Source organism: Bos indicus, chromosome 5 (genome assembly GCF_029378745.1).
Source record: "Bos indicus isolate NIAB-ARS_2022 breed Sahiwal x Tharparkar chromosome 5, NIAB-ARS_B.indTharparkar_mat_pri_1.0, whole genome shotgun sequence".
In the NCBI taxonomy this organism is placed as follows: Eukaryota; Metazoa; Chordata; class Mammalia; order Artiodactyla; family Bovidae; genus Bos; species Bos indicus.
This window is the reverse complement of record NC_091764.1, coordinates 42,389,803-42,414,343: the sequence shown is the minus strand read 5'-3', so window position 1 is coordinate 42,414,343 and position 24,541 is coordinate 42,389,803. Positions and strand designations below refer to the sequence as shown.

Genomic DNA, 24,541 nt, shown 5'->3' with positions numbered 1-24,541 from the left:
CAGGAAGATTGCCTGGAGAACAGCATGGCAACTCACTCAAGTATTCTAGCCTAGAGAATCCGATGGACAGAGGAGCCTGGCAGGCTGCAGTCCGTGTGGTTGCAGAATTGAACACAACTGAAGCAACTTGGCACACATGTGGATGATTACATAGGCTGCTGCTGCTGCTAAGCCACTTCAGTCGTGTCCGACTCTGTGCGACCCCATAGGTGGCAGCCCACCAGGCTCCCCCGTCCCTGGGATTCTCCAGGCAAGAACACTGGAGTGGGTTGCCATTTCCTTTTCCAGATTACATAGGCAAATTCTACCAAAAGCTTAGAGAAGAGTTAACACCTGTCCTAGTCAAACTCTTCCAGGAAATCACAGAGGAAGGAAAATTCATGAACTCATTCTATACCTTGGTATCATAATAATACCAAAACCCAACAAAGATCCACAAAATAAGAAAATTACAGGCTAATATCACTGATGAACATAGGTGCAAAAATTCTCAACAAAATTCTAACAAACAGAATCCAACAACACATTATAAAGACCATACATCATGATTACTACTACTACTACTACTAAGTCACTTCAGTTGTGCCCAACTCTGTGCGACCCCAGAGACAGCAACCCACCAGGCTTCCCTGTCCCTGGGTTTCTCCAGGCAAGAACACTGGAGTGGGTTGCCATTTCCTTCTCCAATGCATGAAAGTGAAAAGTGAAAGTGAAGTCGCTCAGTCGTGTCCAACTCTGAGTGACCCCATGGACTGCAGCCTACCAGGCTCCTCCATCCATGGGATTTTCCAGGCAAGAGTACTGGAGTGGGGTGCCATTGCTTAAGTGGGCATTATATCAGGGATACAAAGATTCTTCAATATCCACAAATCAGTCAATGTGATACACCATACTAACAGATTCAAAGATAAAACCATATGATCATATCAACAAATGCAGAGAAAGACTTTGACAAAATTCAGTATAATTTATGATAAAAACAATTCAGAAAGTAGGCAAAGAAGAAACAACTCAACATAGTAAAGGCCATACACAACAAACCCACAGAAAACATTATACTCAATGGTGAAAAACTGAAAGCATTTCCTCTAAAATCAGGAACAAGACAAAGGTGCCCACTCTCACCACTATTATTCAAAATAGTTTTGGAAGTCCAAGCTACAACAATCATAGAAGAAAAAGAAATAAAATTAATCAAGATTGAAAAAGAAGTAAAACTTTGTTTGCAGAAAACATGAATATCTACAAAGAAAACCCTAAAGATGCCACCAGAAAAATACTAGAGTTAATCAATGGATATAGTAAACTTGCAGTATATAATATTAATATACAGAAATCCTTTTGCATTCCTACATACTAACAATGAAAAATCAGAAAGAGAAATTAAGAAAACTATCCTATTCACTGCAGCAACAAAAAGATAAAATATTTAGTTATAAATTTAGATTACCGGGTTGGGCGGGCCGGGCTTGGGAGGGGTTTGTGGGTGAGCCCTTAGTCCCCCCGCCCGCTGAGGAGATGGATGAGGATGGGCTTCCTCTCATGGGCTCAGGCATAGACCTGACTAAGGTTTGTAAAGATGGAGTTGGATTTCGGCAACCTGGGAGGAGGATGGGGAAGGGACGCTGGGTTCCCAGAAAGACCCCACCTCTCTGCCCAGCCCTGGTCTATGCTTGTCTTCCCCCTCTCTTGGGAGGGAGGGTTCCACAGTTCACCTTAAAAAGGGGTCCTTTCCGAGCCTTCTAAGGTGGGGCGGGAGTAGTATGCCTCTCCTCCTTCCTTTCCCGAGTCACGAGTTCTTATGTTCAAGGGTAAGAACTCTTACCCCTTCAGACCTCTAACCCAACCTCTTTTATATTTGGCCCTTTCAGTTTTTCGTGTGTTTATGTGGGTTGCCTTTACCTGCCAAAGTTCACATCTGTGAATCCAGAACCCGTTCTCAAACTTTGCAGCCTCTGTCGTTTTGGACACCCCACCCCCACAGTTTAGGAAAACAAATTAATGACTATTCTCAGTACTTCCAGTAATTGTATCACACAGGAGAACGCCTCCTTATTATTAATATCAAGGTGATTGCGTGGTGTACGTTTCGTCCTGTACGGATCATGTTTATTTTTACGTAAAACAGGTGCCAGCTATTCAACAGAAAAGAACGGTGGCATTTCTAAACCAGTTTGTGGTGCACACTGTGCAGTTCCTCAACCGATTTTCTACAGTTTGTGAGGAGGTAGGTCCTTTGATACTGGTTTAATGAGTGGCCCAGTGTCACCTTGCACTTTAGAAGGTAACAAATGAGTAAGGTAAGAATTACGGTGTATGCAATCATGTACTATGACCCCTTGTCCCCCAGTTATTCTGTTGACATAGCTTAAAAAAAATATATTTAGTTATAAATTTATTTAAATAGACAAAACACCTGTATGCAAAAAACTGTAAGACGCTGATGGAAGAAATCAGAATGTCACAAACAGATGGAGAGATATACCATGTTCTTGGACTAGAGGAATCAACATAGTGAAAACAACTATAGTACCAACTTAGATACAGTGCAATCCCTATCAAACTACCAAAGGTATTTTTTGCAAAACTAGAACAAATAATTTCACAGTTTGTATGAAAACACAAAAGATACTGAATAGCCAAAGCAATCTTGAGAAAGAAGAATGAAACTGGAGGAATCAACCTTCCTGACTTAAGACTATACTACAAAGCTACAGTCCTCAAGACAGTATAGTACTGGCACAAAAATAGAAATATAGACTAATAGAGCAAGATAGAAAGCCCAGAGATAAACCCATGCACTTATGCACACTTTATCTTTAAAAAAGGAGGCAAAAAGTGTATAATGGAGAAAAGATACTCTTGTCCACAAGCAGTGCTGGGAAAACTGGTCAGCTACTTGTAAAGGAATGAAATTAGAACACTTCCTAACACTATACACAAAAATATAGTCAAAATGCATTAAAGACCCAAACAGAAGATGAGAAACTATAAAACTCTTAGAGGAAAACATAGGCAGAACACTCTCTGATATAAATCACAACAAGATCTTTTATAATCCACCTCCTAGAGTAATGGAAATACAAACATAAACAAATGGGACCTAATTAAATCTAAGAGCTTTTGCACAACAAATTAAACTATACATAAAGTGAAAAGACAGCCCTTGAGTGGGAGAAAATACAAAAAGCAGTTCAGCAGCTCAATATCAGAAAAACAAACAACCCAATCAAAAAGTGGACAGAAGACATAAACAGACATTTCTCCAAAGGAGACATGCAGATGGCTAATAAACACATGAAAAGATGCTAAATATTGCTTATTATTAGAGAAATACAAATCAAAACTATAATGAGGAAACATCTCACAAAGGTCAGAATGGCTATCATCAAAAAGTCTACAAATAATAAATGCTGGAGAGGTTGTAGAGAAAAGGGAACTCTCTTATACTATTGGTGGGAATAAAAACTGATATGGCCACTATGTAGAAGAGAATAGACATTTCATTAAAAAACTAGGAATAAAACTACCATATGACCTAGCAATCTCACTGCTCAGCATATTTCTGGAGGAAACCATAAGTGAAAAAGGCACATGCACCCCAATGTTCACTGCAGCACTATTTACAATAACTAGGACTTGGAAGCAAGCTAGATGTGCAATAGATGAATGGATAAGGAAGTTATGGCATGTACACAATGGAATATTACTCAGCTATAAAAAGGAATGCATTTAAGTCAGTTCTAATGAGGTGAATGAATCTAGAGGCTATTATACAGAGAAAAATAAGTTAGAAAAAGAAAGACAAATATCATATATTAACACATGTATGAGGAATCTAGAAAGACAGTACTGAAAATCTTACTTGCAGAGCACAAAGGAGACACAGACGTTTTGGACACAGTGAGGGAAGGAGAGGGTGGCATGGTATATGAGAATAGCATTGAAATATATATGTTACCATATGTAAAACAGATAGCCAATGAGAGTTTGTTGCATGGGAAAGGGAACCAAAAGCCTCTGTGACCTTAGGGGCGGAATGGGGAAAGAAGTGGGAGGGGGTGTTGAATTAGGAGGGAATATATGTATACTTAATGCTGATTCATGTTGATGTATGGCAAAAACCATCACAATATTGCAAAGTAACTATGGTCTAATTTAAAAAATTAAATGTAAATAAAATGTTATTTATTTTCAATGTAATTATTAGGCAAGTTGTGGACATACAACTTTGCTGCTGCTGCTGCTAAGTCGCTTCAGTCGTGTCCGACTCTGTGTGACCCCATAGACAGCAGCCCGCCAGGCTCCCCCATCCCTGGGATTCTCCAGGCAAGGACACTGGAGTGGGTTGCCATTTCCTTCTCCAATACATGAAAGTGAAAAGTGAAAGTGAAGTCGCTCAGTCATGTCCGACTCCTAGCGACCCTATGGACTGCAGCCTCCCAGGCCCTTCCGTCCATGGGATTTTCCAAACAAGAGTACTGGAGTGGGTTGCCATTGCCTTCTCCGTATACAACTTTAATATGACTCAATTAACATAAATACCAGTGAAATCATGATACACGAATTTAATTTTTAATCATCTTAAAAAACATAAAGATATGAACTTACATGTTTGGACAGGTTGGGACTCTTCGAATCAACATCATACCTAAAAAATTAAAATATACACTTTAAATTATTTCCACAAGTGAAGCTAGAGAAAAACATTAGTGTTTCCCCAAAATACAAATGATATAAAAAAATGAATCAAAAGTATATGATACAGAGAAAAATTTAGCAAATTTAGAAATTTCTCATAAACTCTGGCCTACATACTAAAGGCAGAATTCATAAACCCTGGGTCCTTTTATTTCTACCACTTAAGTAGAAGTCTTAATTTTAATACTTTCACAGTCATCAACTCTTCTTCATGATAAGAAAATTTTAAAATTTCCCTTTTCTGTGAATCAATAGATTCAAAATCCTCCCTAAAAACTGAAATTTCTCTTTTAAAAAAGTGCTGATAACAGGCTGTCATTTGTATATATAATAATTCTTATTTAATATCATAAATACTCTTATTAGTTTTGAAATTGGCAAAAGTAATGAGAAATTAATTTTCTCCGATCATATGATTTAGGGAAAACATGTATTTTATAGAAAGAAAAATGTGTTTATATAAGACTACTATTTTCCTATTTTTGATTAGTTGGTACTGGAAGCAAATTATTTTTTGAAGATATCCTGGGAAAATATCACTCACTATCACTTAGTCCCTTGTTTTAATTTTTTTTTTTTTAAAGCAGAAAGGTTGCTAACATTTAAATCAACCTCAATTTGCTGAATTCTTGAATAGGAAAATATTTGTACTGGCTCCAATCTTTCTCCCAAATCATATTCTTTTCACATTACTGTGCATAGCTACCTACAAAAAAATAACTTTTTTTTTTTAATGGCTCATTAAAATCTTCCATCTCACATAACAAGAATGTTTTCCCAGAGGAAGAAAAGCATCTCAGTCAAAAAAAAGCATAGAAACAGAGTTCACTGTGTATACTGATTCTTGGCACAGGTACGCTTACTCCCTAGTAAAGAATGTTTGCCACAAACTGGCTTTAAATTTGTGCGATGCAAATGACAGTCTCAGAAGAATTACAAATAGAGTTACAAATTACTTTCCTTCATATCAGGGCAGTTTGATCACTCTCAACAGTTGTAAACTAGAGTTCTGAATCAGCAAATTGCCAACATCTACTAAAGGCCTACAATATTAGTAAAAAAAAAATTCTTATTCAAGACAATTTTTGAGGGTAAGATTAAAATTAGCAACTGTAGCAATATCATATGTAAAGTATAACTCTCCTGGACCCTTCTCAAGTATCATCCCTGGAAAGTGTTTTCTATAAAGGGTTTAGTGTGGATTGGAGAGAAATAGCATAGTATATTCTCTAAGACAGCTTCAAAAATACGTGAACTGTAAACTCTCAGATGTTGAAGCTGGTTTTAGAAAAGGCAGAGGGACCAGAGATCAAATTGCCAAATTCCACTGGATCATTGAAAAAGCAAGAGAGTTCCATAAAAACATCTATTTCTGTTTTATTGACTATGCCCAACCCTTTGACTGTGTGGATCACCACAAACTGTGGAAAATTCTGAAAGAGATGGGAATACCAGACCACCTGACCTGCCTCTTGAGAAATCTGCATGCAGGTCAAGAAGCAACAGTTAAAACTGGATATGGAACAACAGACTGGTTCCTAATAGGAAAAGGAGTACAGCAAGGTTGTATACTGTCACCCTGCTAATTTAACTTATATGCAGAGTACATCATGAGAAACGCTGGGTTGGAAGAAGCACAAGCTGGAATCAAGATTGCCAGGAGAAATATCAATAACCTCAAACATGCAGATGACAACATCCTTATGGCAGAAAATGAAGAGGAACTAAAAAGCCTCTTGATGAAAGTGAAAGAGGAGAGTGAAAAAGTTGGCTTAAAGCTCAACATTCAGAAAACTAAGATCACAGCGTCTGGTCCCATCACTTCATGGCAAACAGATGCGGAAACAGTGGAAACAGTGAGAGACTTCATTTTGGGGGGCTTCAAAATCACTGCACATGGTGACTGCAGCCATGAAATTAAAAGATGCTTACTCCTTGGAAGAAAACTTATGACCAACCTAGACAGCATATTAAAAAGCAGAGACATTACTTTGCCAACAAAAACTGTCTAGTCAAGGCTATGGTTTTTCCAGTGGTCATGTATGGATGTGAGCACTGAAGAATTAATGCTTTTGAACTGTGGTGTTGGAGAAGACTCTTGAGAGTCCCTTGGACTGCAAGGAAATCCAACCAATCCATCCTAAAGGAAATCAGTACTTAATATTCATTGGAAGGACGGATGTTGAAGATGAAACTCCAATACGCTGGCCACCTGATGCGAAGAACTGACTCATTGGAAAAGACTCTGATGCTGGGAAAGATTGAGGGCAGGAGGAGAAGAGATGGTTGGATGGCCTCACCTACTCAATGGACATGAGTTTGAATAAACTCGAGGGTTGGTGATGGACAGGGAGGCCTGTCGTGCTGCAGTCCATGGGGTCTTAAAGAGTCGGACACACCTGAGCGACTGGACTGAATGAGAACATACTGCATAGCACAGGGAGCTCTATTCAGTGCTCTGTGGTGAACCTAAAGGGAAAAGGAAATCTGAAGGAGGGGAAATCTGAGCGACTGAACTGAACAGAAATGAACATGGTATATTTAGTTCAATTCAATAAGCAAAAATGAAGTGTTTGTGTTTTCATCACAAAGAATTTAAGTATCTTCAAATACAATCCTCCTTAATTGTCTTTAACAAAGCTTTATAATGCTATTATCTCAAAAATAGGTAATTCCCATTGTAATATGTTGTATTACAATGCTTTCAAAATTACCATGATTTTTCTTTTATGGGAATTTTCCTTCTAACTTTCTAAAAATATCACTGGCTTTAATTCTCATAAGTCAGAACATAAACACTACATCCTAAATGGTAAAAATATATCTGTGTGCATGGGGATGGGGAGTGTGAGTGTGGGTGTGTATCTATGTTTATGAATGCCATAATCCCCCTAAATAAGAAAAGATATATTGCAAAGCAAAAGTTCAGTAGTTTATCCCCAGGATTGTACACTTGTGCCTAAATTTACTAACAGGAATTTTGTAAACCACTTCATTCTGCTGTTGAAATCTTAGTAAAATACTGAACTGGCAGTAACTGATTTGGGTGACTCCTAATGATTATGTTTTCTAATAGAGGGTAACAGATGTTGACTGGAATTTTTCTTGTATTTCTGAAATTCCAACTAAGGCCCAAAGCTGAAAACAAGAGATACTAAGTTCCTTCTCATGCTTAGCTCAGAGCTGCCAGTAAGTCACTCTCATTAGGGTCAAACCCTTCTCTACAAAGCTTACTCATGAAGTGACAGGCTATTCACTATCTCTGAAGGGGCAGGAGGAGGTTCTTTCCATTCCCCAAAGCAAGGTGAAGGGGAGCTCCAAAATCTAGGATGATTGTGTGAAGGGGAGGATAGCATCTAGCCCTCTGTCATGGAGTTGCAAGAGTTGGACACGACTTAGCAATTGAACAACAATAATAGGTCCATCCTTGGCTGCCAGTGGAAGAGAATGTTAGCTGACAATGCTGGGAAGTGCCTTCTGAAAGCTGACGTACAAAGAATGACGTCTTTCTGAAATCAAGCAGGACCTGTCAGGCTCCTGGGTATGGAAGCCTTCCATGTCTCCTATTTCTTGTTGGTAAGGAACAGACTCTCACCTCCATGACCTTTCCTGAGTTCCAAAATTGCAGATTTCACAGTTGCTAATCATGGAAGTGAAGGGATGCAAAGACAGAGGAGGAGCAGCCAAGAAACAATAGTGAAGCCTTGGAGCAGGGTACTGATTCCACTTAACAATATCATTAAGCTCTTTATAGAAGTAAAATTTTCAACAAATGGAAGATGTTTTTCCCAGAGAATACCACCCAAGGCCAGACTAAAGGAACTAGAGAAGCAAATCAAGAGATGACCTGAGACCAGATTAGAAGAGTACAGGTCCTTCACACACCCTAGTCTTATCAACAACACCACCCTTGAACCATTGCTATAAAATTCCTCATCACATCTTCCCAGGATAGGACACAAGTTTTCAAGAGCAGGAGTCTGCTGTGTCCCCCTTTGCCAGGCAAAGCAATAAAGCTATTTTTTTTTTTCTACTTCATCCAAAACTATACCTCTGAGATTTGATTTAGCACTGATGCACAACTTTTTAGTTCCTCCTCCACAATGAGGACAGAGTGTTTGATATGTATCCCCTGAGGCCAGTACACTCTAAGGCCTAGGTTTTTCAGAACACAGGAGAAAGACACACTTATCTGCTTCCCAACTCCCCTACCTTTCTGCTATCCCAACCTCCTTCTCTTTTGTAAGTAGCTATGACAATATCTCCAACTGAAGGGAGAGAAAGCAAAGAGTTTTGGATTAAGTGTGCGATTCAAGTTTTAAAATAAATACTATATAACTATTAACAAATGAGATAGTTCTAATATAAAGTGACTAAAAAGTCATGCAGTTAGACCCTGGCATTGTTAAGACGACACTTAACCAATTGGAGAAACTGAAATTGGCAGTGTTGGGACAATTACTGGAAGAAATAAAGGAACATATTTTCCCTCAAAGTGTTGAGAATCTTCAAAAATAGATTGCAATAACAATATGCATTCCATAATTATCAGTTCAGTTCAGTCGCTCAGTCGTGTCCGACTCTTTGCGACCCCATGAACTGCAGCACTCCAGGCCTCCCTGTCCATCACCAACTCCCGGAGTCCACCCAAACCCATGTCTATCAAGTCGGTAATGCCATCCAACCATCTCATCCTCTGTTGTCCCCTTCTCCTCTTTCCCTCAATCTTTCCCAGCATCAGGGTCTTTTCAAATGAGTCAGCTCTTTGCATCAGGTGGCCAAAGTATTGGAGTTTCAGCTTCAACTGAATTTTGATAATTCCATAATTATCACCATTCATTTACAAAGGAGGGAAATCATCTACTGTGGCTCAGATGGTAAAGAATTTGCCTACAATGTGGGAGACCTGGTTCAATCCCTGGGTTGGGAAGATCTCTTGGAGAAGGAAATGGCACCCACTCCAGTATTCTTGCCTGGAAAATCCCATGGATGGAGGAGCCTGGTGGGCTACAGTCCATGGGGTAGCAAAGAGTTGGACACAACTTCATGACTTCACTTTCACTTTTCACCTAAGTCAAATTTAGACCTGTAACTCCCTTGTTGGTGTACCCAAATGGAAAAATTAGAGCATAAGTAGTTATATATGATTTCTCGTATTCTTCAGAAAATACTACATACTGAAATAGCTACCCACTTCTTTCTCAATGACAACTGTTCTACCAATAATAAAGTTTTCAATTATGACAACAAGGAGAATTATAAAGTATCGATACTATTATACATGTAACAATTATAACAAAATAAATGAATGCTAAAGTTATGACTTTATCTATGATAAAGCATAGCACTGTGATAAAACAGCATAATAACAGAAACCATGTCTCTTGAATGATACATCAAATCAAACAGGCAGGAGAATTTTACAACTCATAGCTGACAAACTAACCTTAAAATATCTCAACCAAATCACCATAATAATAATTTTGGATTAATCAGAACTTACTGGAATTTGGGCCAGTGCTGCCAGAAATATATATTCATTCATTTTCTCTCTCTCTCTCTCTCTCTCTCTCTAATAGCAATTTTCCATCAGCATTAAAAGTTAACTAAAAAAATCTTCTGAAAGCCATTTTCAAACCTTCCATAATGTGCAACTGAAAAGCTTCTTTTCAATAAAAAAATAATAGAAATTTGTAAAATTAACATAAAGGTTAATAAATAAAAAAACAATTCTGAAAACCAATTACATCTATGTTGTCCAATTTAGACTATTGTATTATTCAACACTGTTGCTCCTTCAAAAGGCCATGCTACTGTAAGTATGTCAGGGTATTTCCATTAGTGCTCTGAGTGAGGTAGGTAGAGATTGTTGTTGCTGTTGCTGTTTAGTTGCTAAGTTATGTCCAACTCTTTGTGACACCATGGATTGTAGCCTACCAGGGTCCTCTGTCCATGAATACTGGGAGTAGGTTGCCATTTCCATCTCCAGGGCATCTTCCCAACCCAGGGATCGACCCCCTGTCTCCTGCATTGGCAGGTGGATTCTTTACCACTGAGCCACCAGGGAAGCCCCAGGTTGGGATTACAGGTAACTTCATTAACCACTTTATCCTTTTCTAATTTTCCACATTTTCAGCAATGAATATTTTTTCCTAGAAGCAACACACTGCTAAGACAAAATGTAAAAACTAATCAGTTAGGAACAATGGATAAATAGGTACTCATAACTAGAGAAAGATTACACTACTTTTCACATTTATTTAGATAGATATGGTAGAAAAATCAGTGTTAGAAAAAGAAAGAAAGCCTGCTCTCACAGGCTATATACTTATATAAATGGATAATTAGAAGAAATTGTTAGTTCAGTTCAGTTTGGTCACTCAGTCGTGTCCGACTCTTTGCAACTCCATGAACTGCAGCACGCCAGGCCTCCCTGTCCATCACCAACTCCTGGAGTACATCAGCTGAAGTATTGGAATTTCAGCTTCAACATCAGTCCTTCCAATGAACACCCAGGACTGATCTCCTTTAGGATGGACTGGTTGGATCTCCTTGCAGTCCAAGGGACTGTCAAGAGTCTTCTCCAACACCATAGTTCAAAAGCATCAATTCTTCTGCATTCAGTTTTCTTTATAGTCCAACTCTTACATCCATACACGACTACTGGAAAAACCATAGCCTTGACTAGATGGACTTTTGTTGACAAAGTAATGTCTCTGCTTTTTAATATGCTGTCTAGGTTGGTCATAACTTTCCTTCCAAGTTAAAGTGATATCAAAAATAGTGCATAAACTAAGAAAATATATTTGTTACTTTTCTTGATAATCTTATCTAGGCATCCCTTTATCAGGTCTTAATTTTCTGAATGTTTTAGAGATCATATAAAATTCAAATAATATACAGTTCAGTTCAGTTCAATCGCTCAGTTGTGTCCGATTCTTTGCGACCCCATGAATTGCAGCACGCCAGGCCTTCCTGTCCATCACCAACTCCCGGAGTTCACTCAGACTCACGTCCATCGAGTCAGTGATGCCATCCAGCCATCTCATCCTCTGTCGTCCCCTTCTCCTCCTGCCCCCAATCCCTCCCAGCATCAGGGTCTTTTCCAATGAGTCAACTCTTCGCATGAGGTGGCCAAAGTACTGGTGTTTCAGCCTCAGCATCATTCCTCCAAAGAAATCCCAGGGCTGATCTCCTTCAGAATGGACTGGCTGGATCTCCTTGCAGTCCAAGGGACTCTCAAGAGTCTTCTCCAACACCACAGTTCAAAAGCATCAATTCTTCAGCACTCAGCTTTCTTCACAGTCCATACATGACCACTGGAAAAACCATAGCCTTGACTAGACGGACCTTTGTTGGCAAAGTAATGTCTCTGCTTTTCAATATGCTATCTAGGTTGGTCATAACTTTTCTTCCAAGGAGGAAGATAATATTACTTGACTCAAACTTCTGAAATTAACCAATTACCTTCAAAAGTTTATATGACGCTTGAAATGCCCAGTCATTCAGTTGTGTCCAACTCTTTGTAACTCCATGGACTGTAACCCACCAGGCTTCTCTGTACATGGGATTATCCTGGCAAGTATACTGGAGTGGGTTGCTATGTCCTCCTCTAACTGATGCTTATTTACATCCGTTGCTTATTTACAGATGCTTATTTACTGATGCTTATTTACAGGTGCTTATTTACTGATGCTTAATTACATTTTACAACATGCTCTCACATTTCAAACATTATACAATTTCTATGAAAAATATTATATTATTTTTGGAAAAAAGAAAAAAGTTGAAGAAGTTAAAATATATCAATCATGTACACTGCTTTGGTACTTTCTTTATTCTTGTTACACTATGATAAAATAATACAATATTGTCCATTCTAATCAAACATACTACTTTCCTACATATTCCTACTTTTGCATAGTTAGAGTAAATATATTCTGTTGTTATATTCAGAGTAAAATAGAACACTTCAACCATAATACTTTCATTTGTTTTAGATAACCAAGAGGAAAATTAAAATTACATAGTTCAGGCATTATTTACTCTCCATAAAGTTTTAGAAATTCAGGTTTTGTACCATTAAATTATAAACTATTTCAGGCATGGGCTTTACTGGTGGTCCAATGGTTAAGAATCCACCTGCCAATGCAGAGAAATTGAATTTGACTCCTGATCCGAGAAGATCCCACATGCCATGGAGCAACTGTGCCTGTGCACAAAAATTACTGAGCCTATGCTCTAGGGCCTGCATGCCTACAACTCCCAAGTTCACATGCCTAGAGCTCTACAGGAAGAGAAGCCACTGCAATAAGAAGACCACACACCACAACAAGGAGTAGTCCCCACTCACCACAGCTAGCGAAAACCCTCACGTAGCAAAAAAGACCCAGGACAACCAAAAGTAAATAAGAAAGATGGTTGATTCTGCCAATTTACAAAGAAGATTTAAAAAAATTAACTATTTTTATGCAAAATTTGACTCTATATTGGAAAGCTCAGACCCTTGAGCATGTCAAGTTAAACCCCTATCCAGGCCTTGGTATTCTCTTTTATAACAATGGGATAACTCTGCCTCATAAATTTATTGGGTTGGTTAAATCTATTTACATATATTAATGATTCTACTACAAACTGTAAACAATAACAGTAGTATTACTATCACACACCACATCTTTTTGTCTGGTACTTACAGAACTTACATACTAACCCTCAAACTACATGAGTTTCTATAATTATTGTAGCTTAAAAATAACTGGAAGATATTAGTAACAAACATATTAATCCATCCAATCATTCTTCTCTTCTATATTTCCATCAGTGAGTGTGTTGAAGTTTTGTTTTCTTTAATTCCCTGAATCTTGTACAGTCAAGTTAAACAATATTACTGATTTATGACAAAATACTAGAGATGTATATTAAGTTCTATCAATGCCCTAACTTCCTTCCTATCTTTAAGACTTCCTTGTCCATGCTAAGGATACCTAGGTAAGCCTGTCAAACATGGTACAAGTATCTGGTGCTTCCTAAACCTAATATATTCTCATTTGAGTCATTAATTTGTGAAAGTAACTCTTGAAATGATATTTAGCAAAACAGGCATAATATTTAAATGACTAACCAACACTGAATTCAGTGAAATTTATTTTCTTACTGGAAACTCTTTAAAATACATTAGCTTCCTTCATCTCAAGTTCAGTAGAGATGAGCCTTTAGCTGATCACCATCTGTGTTCAGGTAAATCATTCTTTACCTACTTCTTTCCAGAATGACCTGCCCAGCTCTTAAATTTTGCTCTCTAGTCTACTGACTTGCATTTGATTGCTATCATCCTTTTGAGACCAACATTTTCCTTCTTTTCATTCTACTCATACAATTCTATAATAGCCACAATTATGAATGTCAAATGACATGAACTTAAGAAACCAATAAAAGGAGGGCAAAATGAGACACTGTGGAAAAAATGAGTGAGTAGAGTCCCCTGGCAGCAGCTGCTCATGATGATGACAGGGTCCTGATGACAGACAGTAACCAAAAGAAAACAGAATGATGGTTCTGAAAATCAGAGCAAATATCTAGGCAAAGAGTTTAAAGAACCAACAAAGCACATATGGTCTTTAAGATGGTCTCAAAGGTTAGAAGCAGTCTTGGCCATATCATTTCATTTTAAAATATTACTGAGTAGTATATATTCTGAAAAGACAAGAAAACAGCAAAATGTTTCTGCAAAAAATACTTACTGCAGGATTACATGTAATAGTGAAAATAGAACCAGCCAAAATGTTCATCAGTAAATGTCTGGGTAAGTAAACTGCATTTCTTTGAATAATGAAAATTATGCAATCATTAAAATTAATGAAAGAATATCTATATATTTAGCAGCATAGAAAGATGTCTAAATAATACAAGTAACTAGAAAGTATTTGAGATATTCAAAATATTGAGATTCCATATACAGGTATATATTTAAAGAAAAGGGATCTGCAAATGCATTTACAGTTTTGGTTGTTTGTGCATATGTGTATGTTTTGGTGCTGGGGTTACAGGGAACTTTCACTTTATAAGTGCCTGTATTTAAAGTTTATAATAAGAATGTATTTCTCTTAAATGCAAGAAAACAATACAGATAATTGAGAAAGAAAATAAGAGAGAAAGGAAAATAAAGAATGAGAATAAAGAATCAGGAAATACTGACTAACATAATAAAGTTAGATCTGAATGTAACTGTTAAAAATTAAGGGAGTACCATTCTGAGAAAGAAGGAAATTTCTTAAAAATGATTCCTATGGAGGCCTTGAACAACGGAAGAATGAAACCATGTTCTGTATGATTTTTAAATAGTAACACTGTATGCAATCACCATGATAAACATGGTCAGGGAATCATTACATTCCACTTTTAAGTTTTTTCTCAAGAACCTCATTTTTATTATTTGGAAAAGTGTTTCAAGGAAATAAATGAGGCCTAATAAATTTGTTTGATAAAATAATAAATACTTAGAACTCCTATAGATCATGAGGAAAGGGAGTGGTTTAAGATTCTCATTTTTTAAACAGAAACACTACAGGTTATTTTATTGTACACATTTTAGAAGAAAATGAGAAAGACTACTAAAAGCAAAGAACTTTTGTTTTTCATTAGGAGGAAAATTATAGCATTTTCAAATAAGACACTGATAGCTTTTGTTATCAAAAATATCTATAAGCTGTTACAGCATGTATACTGTATTGTTTTCAGCTACTTAAGACATTTTTCTTTTTAAATACTTGTGATGTTCATAAAGTCTCTGGTTATTTTTATATATAAAGCACATACTGTAATACACGTTATAGTTTTCCCTTTCAATAGATTTCCTTCAACAATCACTATAGTTCACCTCTGGGGAACAAAAGTGTAATAACTCAGTTATAGACTGACTCCAGATTCTCTGTGGACAGGGAGTTGAATTTAAAGATAATAGTTTAATATGCCTGATTCAGTATCAAAATAATAAGAATATTAAAAATTTTAGCTTTGGCAGCCTAAGCTTAGAAATATGAGTCCATGAACAAATAAAAGGAGCCATAATTAGGTAAAGATCCATGTAATATGGGGCTTCCCAGGTGGCTCAGTTGTAAAGAATTCACTTGTCAATGCAGGAGATGTAGGAGATGTGAGTTCAATCCCTAGGTTGGGAAGATCCCCTGGAGGAGGAAATGTCAACCTGTTCCAGTATTATTGACTGGGAAATCTGATGGAGACAGGAGCCTGGCAGGCTCCAGTCCATGGGGTTGTAAATAGTCAAGACATGACTGAGTATGCACACACAAATATACACACACACACACCATGTACCATACAAAGAAACAACTGAGAGAAATCTAAAGATCTGAGAAAGTGAGCCATGGAAATATATGAGGATCCCTCTGGAGTATATGCAGAATTTGTAAGACACCTATTCCACAGGAGAATTTGAAAGAATGCCCATATATTCCACCCAGCATTTCAACAAGGTAAAGTAATTACTTTATATATTTTTAATAAATAGCAAATAATCTATAATATGCAAAGCAGTGCTGGGGACAGTGCTCAGGCCACACTCTAAGCAGATTTAATCTGATTTCCTGCTAATATCTATTTAGTACAACTGTAGCACCCAGCATCATGTTATGAATGTAGTCTTTAAAAATCTTTTTTTCCCCAAATACAAGTTTTCCTGGAACTTACAAATCAAAACGAAGATTCTCTCTTTCTTCAAAAAAGTAGTCCAGAATAAATTTTCTTACAAAATCAGGATTTAAAGTATTATCAATTACTTCAGTCCTTCCAAACTGTTGAGAAAAAAAAAGAGAGGTTAAAATCGAGCTTTGCATGGTTAGTTATTGCAGTATAGAACTTAATATATTTCCTTGAAAACACAATGAATATTCAAATGCTGGATAAAGCCCTTCAGAAAAGGTTTTAAAGATCAAATCATCCCTCTTCAACACTCAGGGAATTCAGAAAATGAGCCCTGAGTTCATACAAATTTATTAGAAAAGCAGCTTCTGAAAATTCACATAACAACTGTATACTTCCTCCACTTTTCTCCCCACTTGAAAGCCAAATCCTTTTCCATTCGAAAGAAGTTATTTCTACCTTTAGTTTATCACAAATATTCTTCTTAACCTAGTGCATAACTAAGCCAACCAATGCATATTCTTACAACTGGAGGGCACCGTGTTCATATTCAGTTCATAATCAAGTAGTCCTCTACATAGAATAGTTTCTTAGGATGTTCTTGGAAGAACTTTCTTATAATATATTACACACTTCAGTCATTTTTTTGGTTTGTTTCCTTGTCTTTTAATTCTTAAAGTATCTAGAGAGTCACAATGAGACCTATGATTCTTGCATGTTTTTAAGCTACTGTATTATTTTTGCTTAAAAAAATTTTTTTCCATCTTAGGGGAAATGGAAACCAGTAAACAAAACTCCATATCTAGTACTCTTTCCTTGCAATGTGAAGGAAGGTCATCTGCATTGCTTTCAAAGATGATCAAAAATTCAAATCTCATATCTCTTTTTTTGTATTTGGCTTTCCTTCTTCCCTTTCTACTGACATGGAACTCTAAAGAGGGAATCTTAATCTTTAGTTCTGAACAATATTGTCAGTTCACTTCAGTTCAGTTAAGTGGCTCAGTCATGTCTGTAATTTTGTGACCCCATGGACTGCAGCACACCAGACTTCCCTGTCCATCACCAATTCCTGAAGCTTGCTCAAACTCATATCCATCCAGTGATGCCATCCAACCATCTCATCCTCTGTCATCCCCTTCTTCTGCCTTCAATCTTTTCCAGCATCAGGGTCTTTCCCAATGAGTCATTTATTTGCATCTTGAGAACCCCATGAAAATATTAATCATGCTGTCTTATCAGAGAACTAACTTACTAAAGTTCAAAGAAAAACTTTTTATTAGGAATAATAAAACAACTAGAATCTGCCTGCGAATGCAAAAGATGCAGGTTCAGTGCCTGGGCCGGAAATCCCAGGGAGAAGACTGAATCCCAGGTTCAATCCCCTGGAGAAGAAAATGGCAACCCACTCCAGTAGAATACTGTCTGGGAAATCCCGTGGACAGAAGACCCTGGTAGGCTACAGTCATAGGATCACAAAAGAGTCCAGCACAACTTAGTGACTAAACAACGAGAAAATTATCAATCCATCATAAAGTAAAGGTCATGAGTTTATCACATAAACTGTGATAATAAAACTATGATAGAAAAATTGATGATGAAGATTCATTATGGCTATTGCTAACTATCCAAAAAAGAACTAGGTTGCAGAAGCTTATGCATTGGGCAATGTTTTATATCTTGGACCAAAATCATAAAGGTAATCATAAACCAGGTAACTAATTCATTTCAAAAATATTAAACATTTATCTGAACAATAATAGTAATTACAGTCACCATTTATTGAGTACTCTACTTTGTTCTTCCCTGGTGGCTCAGACGGTAATCTCCCTGCCAATGTGAAAGATGTAAGAGACATGGGTTCGATCCCTGGCTTGGGAAGATCCCCTGGATACTGGAATGGCAACTGTATTGCTGATGCTACTGACAGTGCCAATTGTCTTGATATTCACACTGTCTGTACTGTTTGCTGAACCCATGGCAGGCAAAGCACGAAGTAAAAGGCTGGGAGAAGACTCGAGGAGAGGTAGGAACTGCAGACACATTTATCCTTTCCTGGTTGACACAGCAGACAAAGCAGCAGCCACAGCATAACCTAACACAACACAAACCTCTCTCCTGGCTGGCACAGAGGCCATAACAGTATTCACTGCTGGCTGATGCAGCAGCTGTAGCAGTAGACGCACTATGCTCTCTCTTCTCCTGGCTGACTCAATTGACACAGCTGTGATGCAGCAGTAACGCCCGCTGCTTTTTAGGTGGAACTCATATATCGGTGTGCACATATTACAGCACAAAGTAGCCTGTGACCAAACAAGTACCTCATGTTGCACATGAGCAGTGCTACAAATGACCTCAGCTGTTACACAGTATTTACAAAACCTGAGGTGAGTGAGCCTGAACAGCCATCTTGGCTAATTTGCTCTCTCCCCACAGCAACCCCTTGCAGTTTTCTTGCCTGGAATTCCCATTGACAGACTATGGTCCCTGGGGTCACAAAGAGTCAGACACACTTGAGAGACTAACACTTTCACTTTCACTTACTTTGTTTTAAGCACTTGTCACACATTATTTTAAATCTTTATCATAACTCCACAAGGTAGGTATTAGTATTCTTGTTTAAAGATGAGAAAATTGATATATAGTGTCCCAACCTAACCCACTTTGGTTACAAAATTTACTTTCATTCTTTCTAGGGCTCTTCTCTATTTTAACACAGAATATATTAGGTCCTGGGAAGATTAAAAAATAAACCTATCCTTGGTCTTTAATTTTAAAGAAATGGGAATAAGGACATGTACCAAATAACCCAGGAGAACTCACACACCCAACAAAAGCAGTGCAGAGGTCAAGAAGTAAAAATCTGAATCAGAGAGAATCAGGGCCTTCCCAGCCTTTGTCCTGCCAGGAGGCAAGATGGTTCTCAGACCAAAGCAAACTGTATCAAATGAGCAAATGTATAACACTCTCAAAGAGAAACTCAGCCAGTACCCATATTCCTCAGCACTCCAATTCTTCGTGTGGATTTTAACACAAACTCTCACTCAGAAGGAAGAAGATAGTGTGGAATTCTCACGGTAAGGTTGACTGAGTTGCATGTAAGGCAGCAATTTGGGCCTCAGTTCAGTCGCTCAGTTGTGTCTGACTCTTTCCGACCCATGGACCAAAGCACACCAGGCTACTCTGTCCATCACCAACTCCCAGAGCTTGCTCAAACTCATGTCCATCGAGATGGTAATGCCATCCAACCATCTCTTCCTCTGTCATCCCCTTCTCTCGCCTTCAATCTTTCCCAGTATCAGGGTCTTTTCCAATGAGACAGTTCTTCACATCAGGTGGCCAAAGTATTGGAGCTTCAATTTCAGCATCAGTCCTTCCAATGAATATCCAGGACTGGTTTCCTTTAGGATTGACTGGATTCATCTGCTTGCAGTCCAAGGGACTCTTGTATCTTCTTCAACACCACAGTTCAAAAGCATTAATTCTTCAGTGCTCAGCTTTCTTTACAGTCCAACTCTCACATCCATACATGACTACTGGAAAAACCATAGCTTGGACTAGATAGACTTTTGTTGCCAAAGTCAAGTCTCTGCTTCTGCTTTTTAATATCCTGTCTAAGTTGGTCGTAGCTTTTCTTCCACAGAGCAATCATCTTTTAATTTCATGGCTGCAGTCACCTTCTGCAGTGACTTTGGAGCCCAAGAAAATAAAGTCTGTCACTGTTTCCATTGTTTCCCCATCTATTTGCTATGAAGTGATGGGACAGATGCCATGATCTTAGGTTTTTGAATGTTGAGTTTTAAGCCAACTTTTTGACTCTCCACTTTCACTTTCACAAAGAGGCTCTTCAGTTTCTCTTCGCTTTCTGATATAAGGGTAGTATCATCTACATATCTGAGATTATTGATATTTCTCCCAGCAATCTTGATTCCAGCTACTGCTTCATCCAGCCCAGCATTTCACATGGTGAAAGTTATATAAATTAAACTTATATAAGTTTATGCATATAAGTTACATAAATAGGGTGACAATATACAGCCTTGACGTACTCCTTTCTGAATTTGGAACCAGTCTGTTGCTCAATGTCTGGTTCTAACTGTTGCTTCTTGACCTGCATACAGATCTCTCAGGAGGCAGGTAAGGTGGTCTGGTATGACCATCCCTTGAAGAATTTTCCACAGTTTGTTGTGATCCACACAGTCAAAGGCTTTGGCATAGTCCATAAAGCAGAAGTAGATATTTTTCTGGGGCTCTCTCGCTTTTTTCAATGATCCAACAGATGTTGGCAATTTGATCTCTGGTTCCTGTGCCTTTTCTAAATTCAGCTTGAATATCTTCTGGAAGAAGGGCCTCTGAGCCATTAAAACAAGTTTGTCTTAATGGACAATGGCTTTTCAGCAATATGGGTGGCTGAGTATATTCTGCTATCTCAACAGAAAATTAACATGAAGCCATTAAAATTTTAGCTAAGCATCTATTAAATATGAACATCTAATATGCCTCCTGACACATAGCCCTGAAATTGCTTTTAACAACGTCACCTTCATATTGCTAAATTAAGTGGTCACATTTCAGCTTTCATTATATCAGACTACTCTGCAGCATTGAACAGAATTGCCCATTTCCTCCTTTTTGAAGCAGCCTCTTCTGATTCTTTGACACCACATTCTCCCATTTTTCTCTTCTTCTTAGATTCTGAGATATGCAATCTCTCGTCAGTACAATTCCAGGCCTTCTTCATCTGTCTATCTTCACTCTTCTATTAGATTACTTACTCTGTTCTTTGGCTTTAAATCCCATCTACATGATGATAAATTCCAAATGTATATCATCAACTCAGATTTTCCTCCCAGTAAAGATGGACAGGTCATAGCAGGGACCTCTGACAAAATGTGATCCATTGGAGGAGGGAATGGCAAACCACTCCAGTATACTAACCATGAGAACCCCATGAACTGTATAAAAAGGCTAAAAGATATGACACTAAAAGATGAGTCCCTGAGGTTGGAAGGTGTCCAATATGCTGCTGGGAAAGAGCAGAGAACAACAACTAATAATTCCAGAAAGAATGGAGTGGCAAGGCCAAAGCAGAAATGACCCTCAGCTTTGGATGTGCTTAGTGATGAGAGTAAAATCCAATGCTGAAAAGAAGAGTTTTCCATAGGAACTTGGAATGTTAGGATCATGAATCAAGGTAAATTGGATGTGGTTAAGCAGGAGATGGCAAGAGTAAATAAACATCGACATATTAGGAATCAGTGAACTAAAATAGATGGGAATAGATGAATTTAATTCAGATGACTATTATATCTACTACTGTGGGAAAGAATCCCTTAGAAGAAATGGAGTAGCCCTCATAATCAACAAAAGAGTCTGAAATGCAGTACTTGCGTGCAACCCTAAAAATGACAGAATGATCTCAATTCGTTTCCAGAGCAACCCATTCAACATCACAGTAATACAACTCTATGCTCCAACCATGGATGTAGAACAAGCTGAAGTTGATAACTTCTATGAAGACCTAGAAGATCTCCTAGAACTAATAGCAAAAAAAAAAAAAAAAAAAACATGTCCTATTCATCATAGGGGATTGGAAGGCAAAAGTAGGAAGTCCAGAGATTCCTGGAGTAACAGGCAAGTTTGGCCTCAAAGTACAAAATGAAGCAGGGGAAAAGCTAACAGGATTCTGCCATGAAAACACACTGGTCATAGCAAATATCCTTTTTCAACAATACAAGAGATGACTTTACACATGGATTTCACCAAATGGTCATACCGAAATCAGATTGATTACATTCTTTGTAGACAAAGATGGAGAAGCTGTATACAGTCAGCAGAAACAAGACCTGGAGCTGACTGTGGGTCAGATCATCATCACAGCAAAAATCAGGCTTAAACTAAAGAAAGCAGGGAAAACCACTAGGCCAGTCAGATATGACAAATAAAATCCCCCATAAATATACAGTGGATATGACGAATATAATCAAGGGATTGGATCTAGTAAACAGAGTGCCTGAAGAACTGACAGAGGTCCATCATATTGTAGAGGAGGCAGTGAACAACACCATCCCAAAGAAAAAGAAATGCAAGAAAACAAAGTGGTTGTCTGACAAAGAAGGCAAACTAGTTGTCTTTACAAAGAGCAGAGGAAAGAAGAGAAGCAAAAAGCAAGGGAGAAAGGGAAAGGTACACTCACTAAATGCAGAGTTCCACAGAATAGCAAAGAGAGACAATGCCTTCTTCAATGAACCATGCAAAGAAACAGAGAAAAACTAAAGAAAGGGTAAGACTAGTAATATCTTCAAGCAAATTGGAAAAATCAAAGGAATATTTCATGCAAAGATGGGCACAATAAAGGACAAAAACAGTAAAGACCTAATAGAAGCAGAAGATATCAAGAAGAGATGGAAAGGATACACAGAAAAACTGTACAAAAAGGATCTTAATGACCCGGATAACCACAATGGTGATCTCTCACTCAGAGCGAGACATTCTGGAGTGTGAAGTCAAGTGGGTGTGAGGAAGTACTGCTGCCAATAAAGTTAGTGGAGGTGATGGAACTCCAGCTGAGTTATTTAAAATCGTAAAAGACGATGCTGTTAAAGCACTGCACTCAATATGTTAGCAAATTTGGAAAACCCAGCAGTGGCCACAGGAATGGAAAGTTCAATCTTCATCCCAATTCCCAAGACGGGCAGTACTAAAGAATGTCCAAACCACTGGACAAAGCTGTTTATTGTCACTCTGTTTAGATAACTTATATGCAGAGCACATCATGCAAAAATGCCAGGTTGGATGAAGCAGAAGCTGGAATCAAGATTGCAGGAGAAATATCAACAACCTCAGACATGCAGATGATACCACTCTCATGGCAAAAAGCAAAGGAACTAAAGAGCCTTGATGCTGGGAAAGATTGAAGGCAGAAAGAGAAGAGGGTGACAGAGGATGAGATGGTTGGATGGAATCACAGATTCAAGGAACATGAACTTGGGCAAACTCCAGGAGGTGGTGAGCGACAGGGAAGCCTGGCATGCTGCAGTCTGTGGGGTCACAACATGACATGGTGGCTGAACAACAACAACAAAGACTCATGCATACAACTATCTTGTTGACTTATACATGTGGTTTTCTTATGGGGTCCTCACAATTAACATTTAAACTGAAATATTTATTTTATACCACAGCTACAATCCCAGTTCTTTCTGACATAGGGTGGTGTCATCAGCACGTCTTAGGTTATTGGTATTTTTCCCAGAATTCTTGATTCCAGCTTGTGCTTCATCCAACCCGGCATTTTGCATGATGTGCTCTGCATATAAGTTAAATAAGCAGGGTGACAATATACAGCCTTGACATACTCCTTTCCCAATTTGGAACCAGTCCATTGTTCTATGTCCTGTTCTAATTTTCGCTTCTTGACCTGCATACAGATTTCTCAGGAGGCAGGTAAGGTAGTCTGGTATTCCCATCTCTTTAAGAATTTTCCAATGCAATCCCAAAGAAAGGCAATGACAAAGAATGTTTGGCATTCCAATCCCAACGAAAGGCAATGTCAAAAGAATGCTCAAACTACTGCACAATTGCACCCACCTCACACACTAGCACAGTAATGCTTAAAATTCTTCAAGCCAGGCTTCAGCAGTTCATGAACCACGAACTTCCAGATGTTCAATCTGGATTTAAAAAAGGCAGAGGAACCAGAGATCAAAATGCCAATATCTGTTGCATTATCAAAAAAGCAAGAGTGTTCCAAGAAAACATCTATTTCTGCTTTATTGGGTACGCCAAAGACTTTGACTGTGTGGATCACAGCAAACTGTGGAAAATTATGACACCACCCTTATGGCAGAAAGTGAAGAAGAACTAAAGAGCATCTTGATGAAAGTGAAAAAATTGGCTTAAAACTCAACATTCAAAAAACTAAGATAATGGCATCTGGTCCCATCACTTCATGGCAATTAGATGGGGAAATAGTGGAAACAGTAACTTTATTTTTGGGGCTCCATAATCACTGCAAATGGTGACTGCAATCATGAAATTAAAAGATGCTCACTCATTGGAAAAAAAGTTATGACCAACCTAGACAGCATATTAAGAAGCAAAGATATTACTTTACCAACAAAGGTCCATCTAGTCAAGGCAATGGTTTTTCCAGTAGTCATGTATGGATGGGATAGTTGAACTA

General features: G+C 38.1%; 1 protein-coding gene across 2 annotated transcripts in view; it reads right to left on the bottom strand.

Annotated features, from left to right (window-relative positions):
- The window catches only part of CPNE8 (copine 8), a 280,044-nt gene that overhangs the window by 182,085 nt on the left and 73,418 nt on the right, over positions 1-24,541 (bottom strand). For both annotated transcript variants that reach the window (XM_019960805.2, XM_070789278.1), the window contains 2 exons: positions 16,408-16,511; positions 4,612-4,651 (listed from right to left, as the gene is read on the bottom strand). In XM_019960805.2, coding sequence (XP_019816364.1) covers positions 4,612-4,651; positions 16,408-16,511 — 144 coding nt within the window. The remainder of the gene's footprint in view (positions 1-4,611; positions 4,652-16,407; positions 16,512-24,541) is intronic.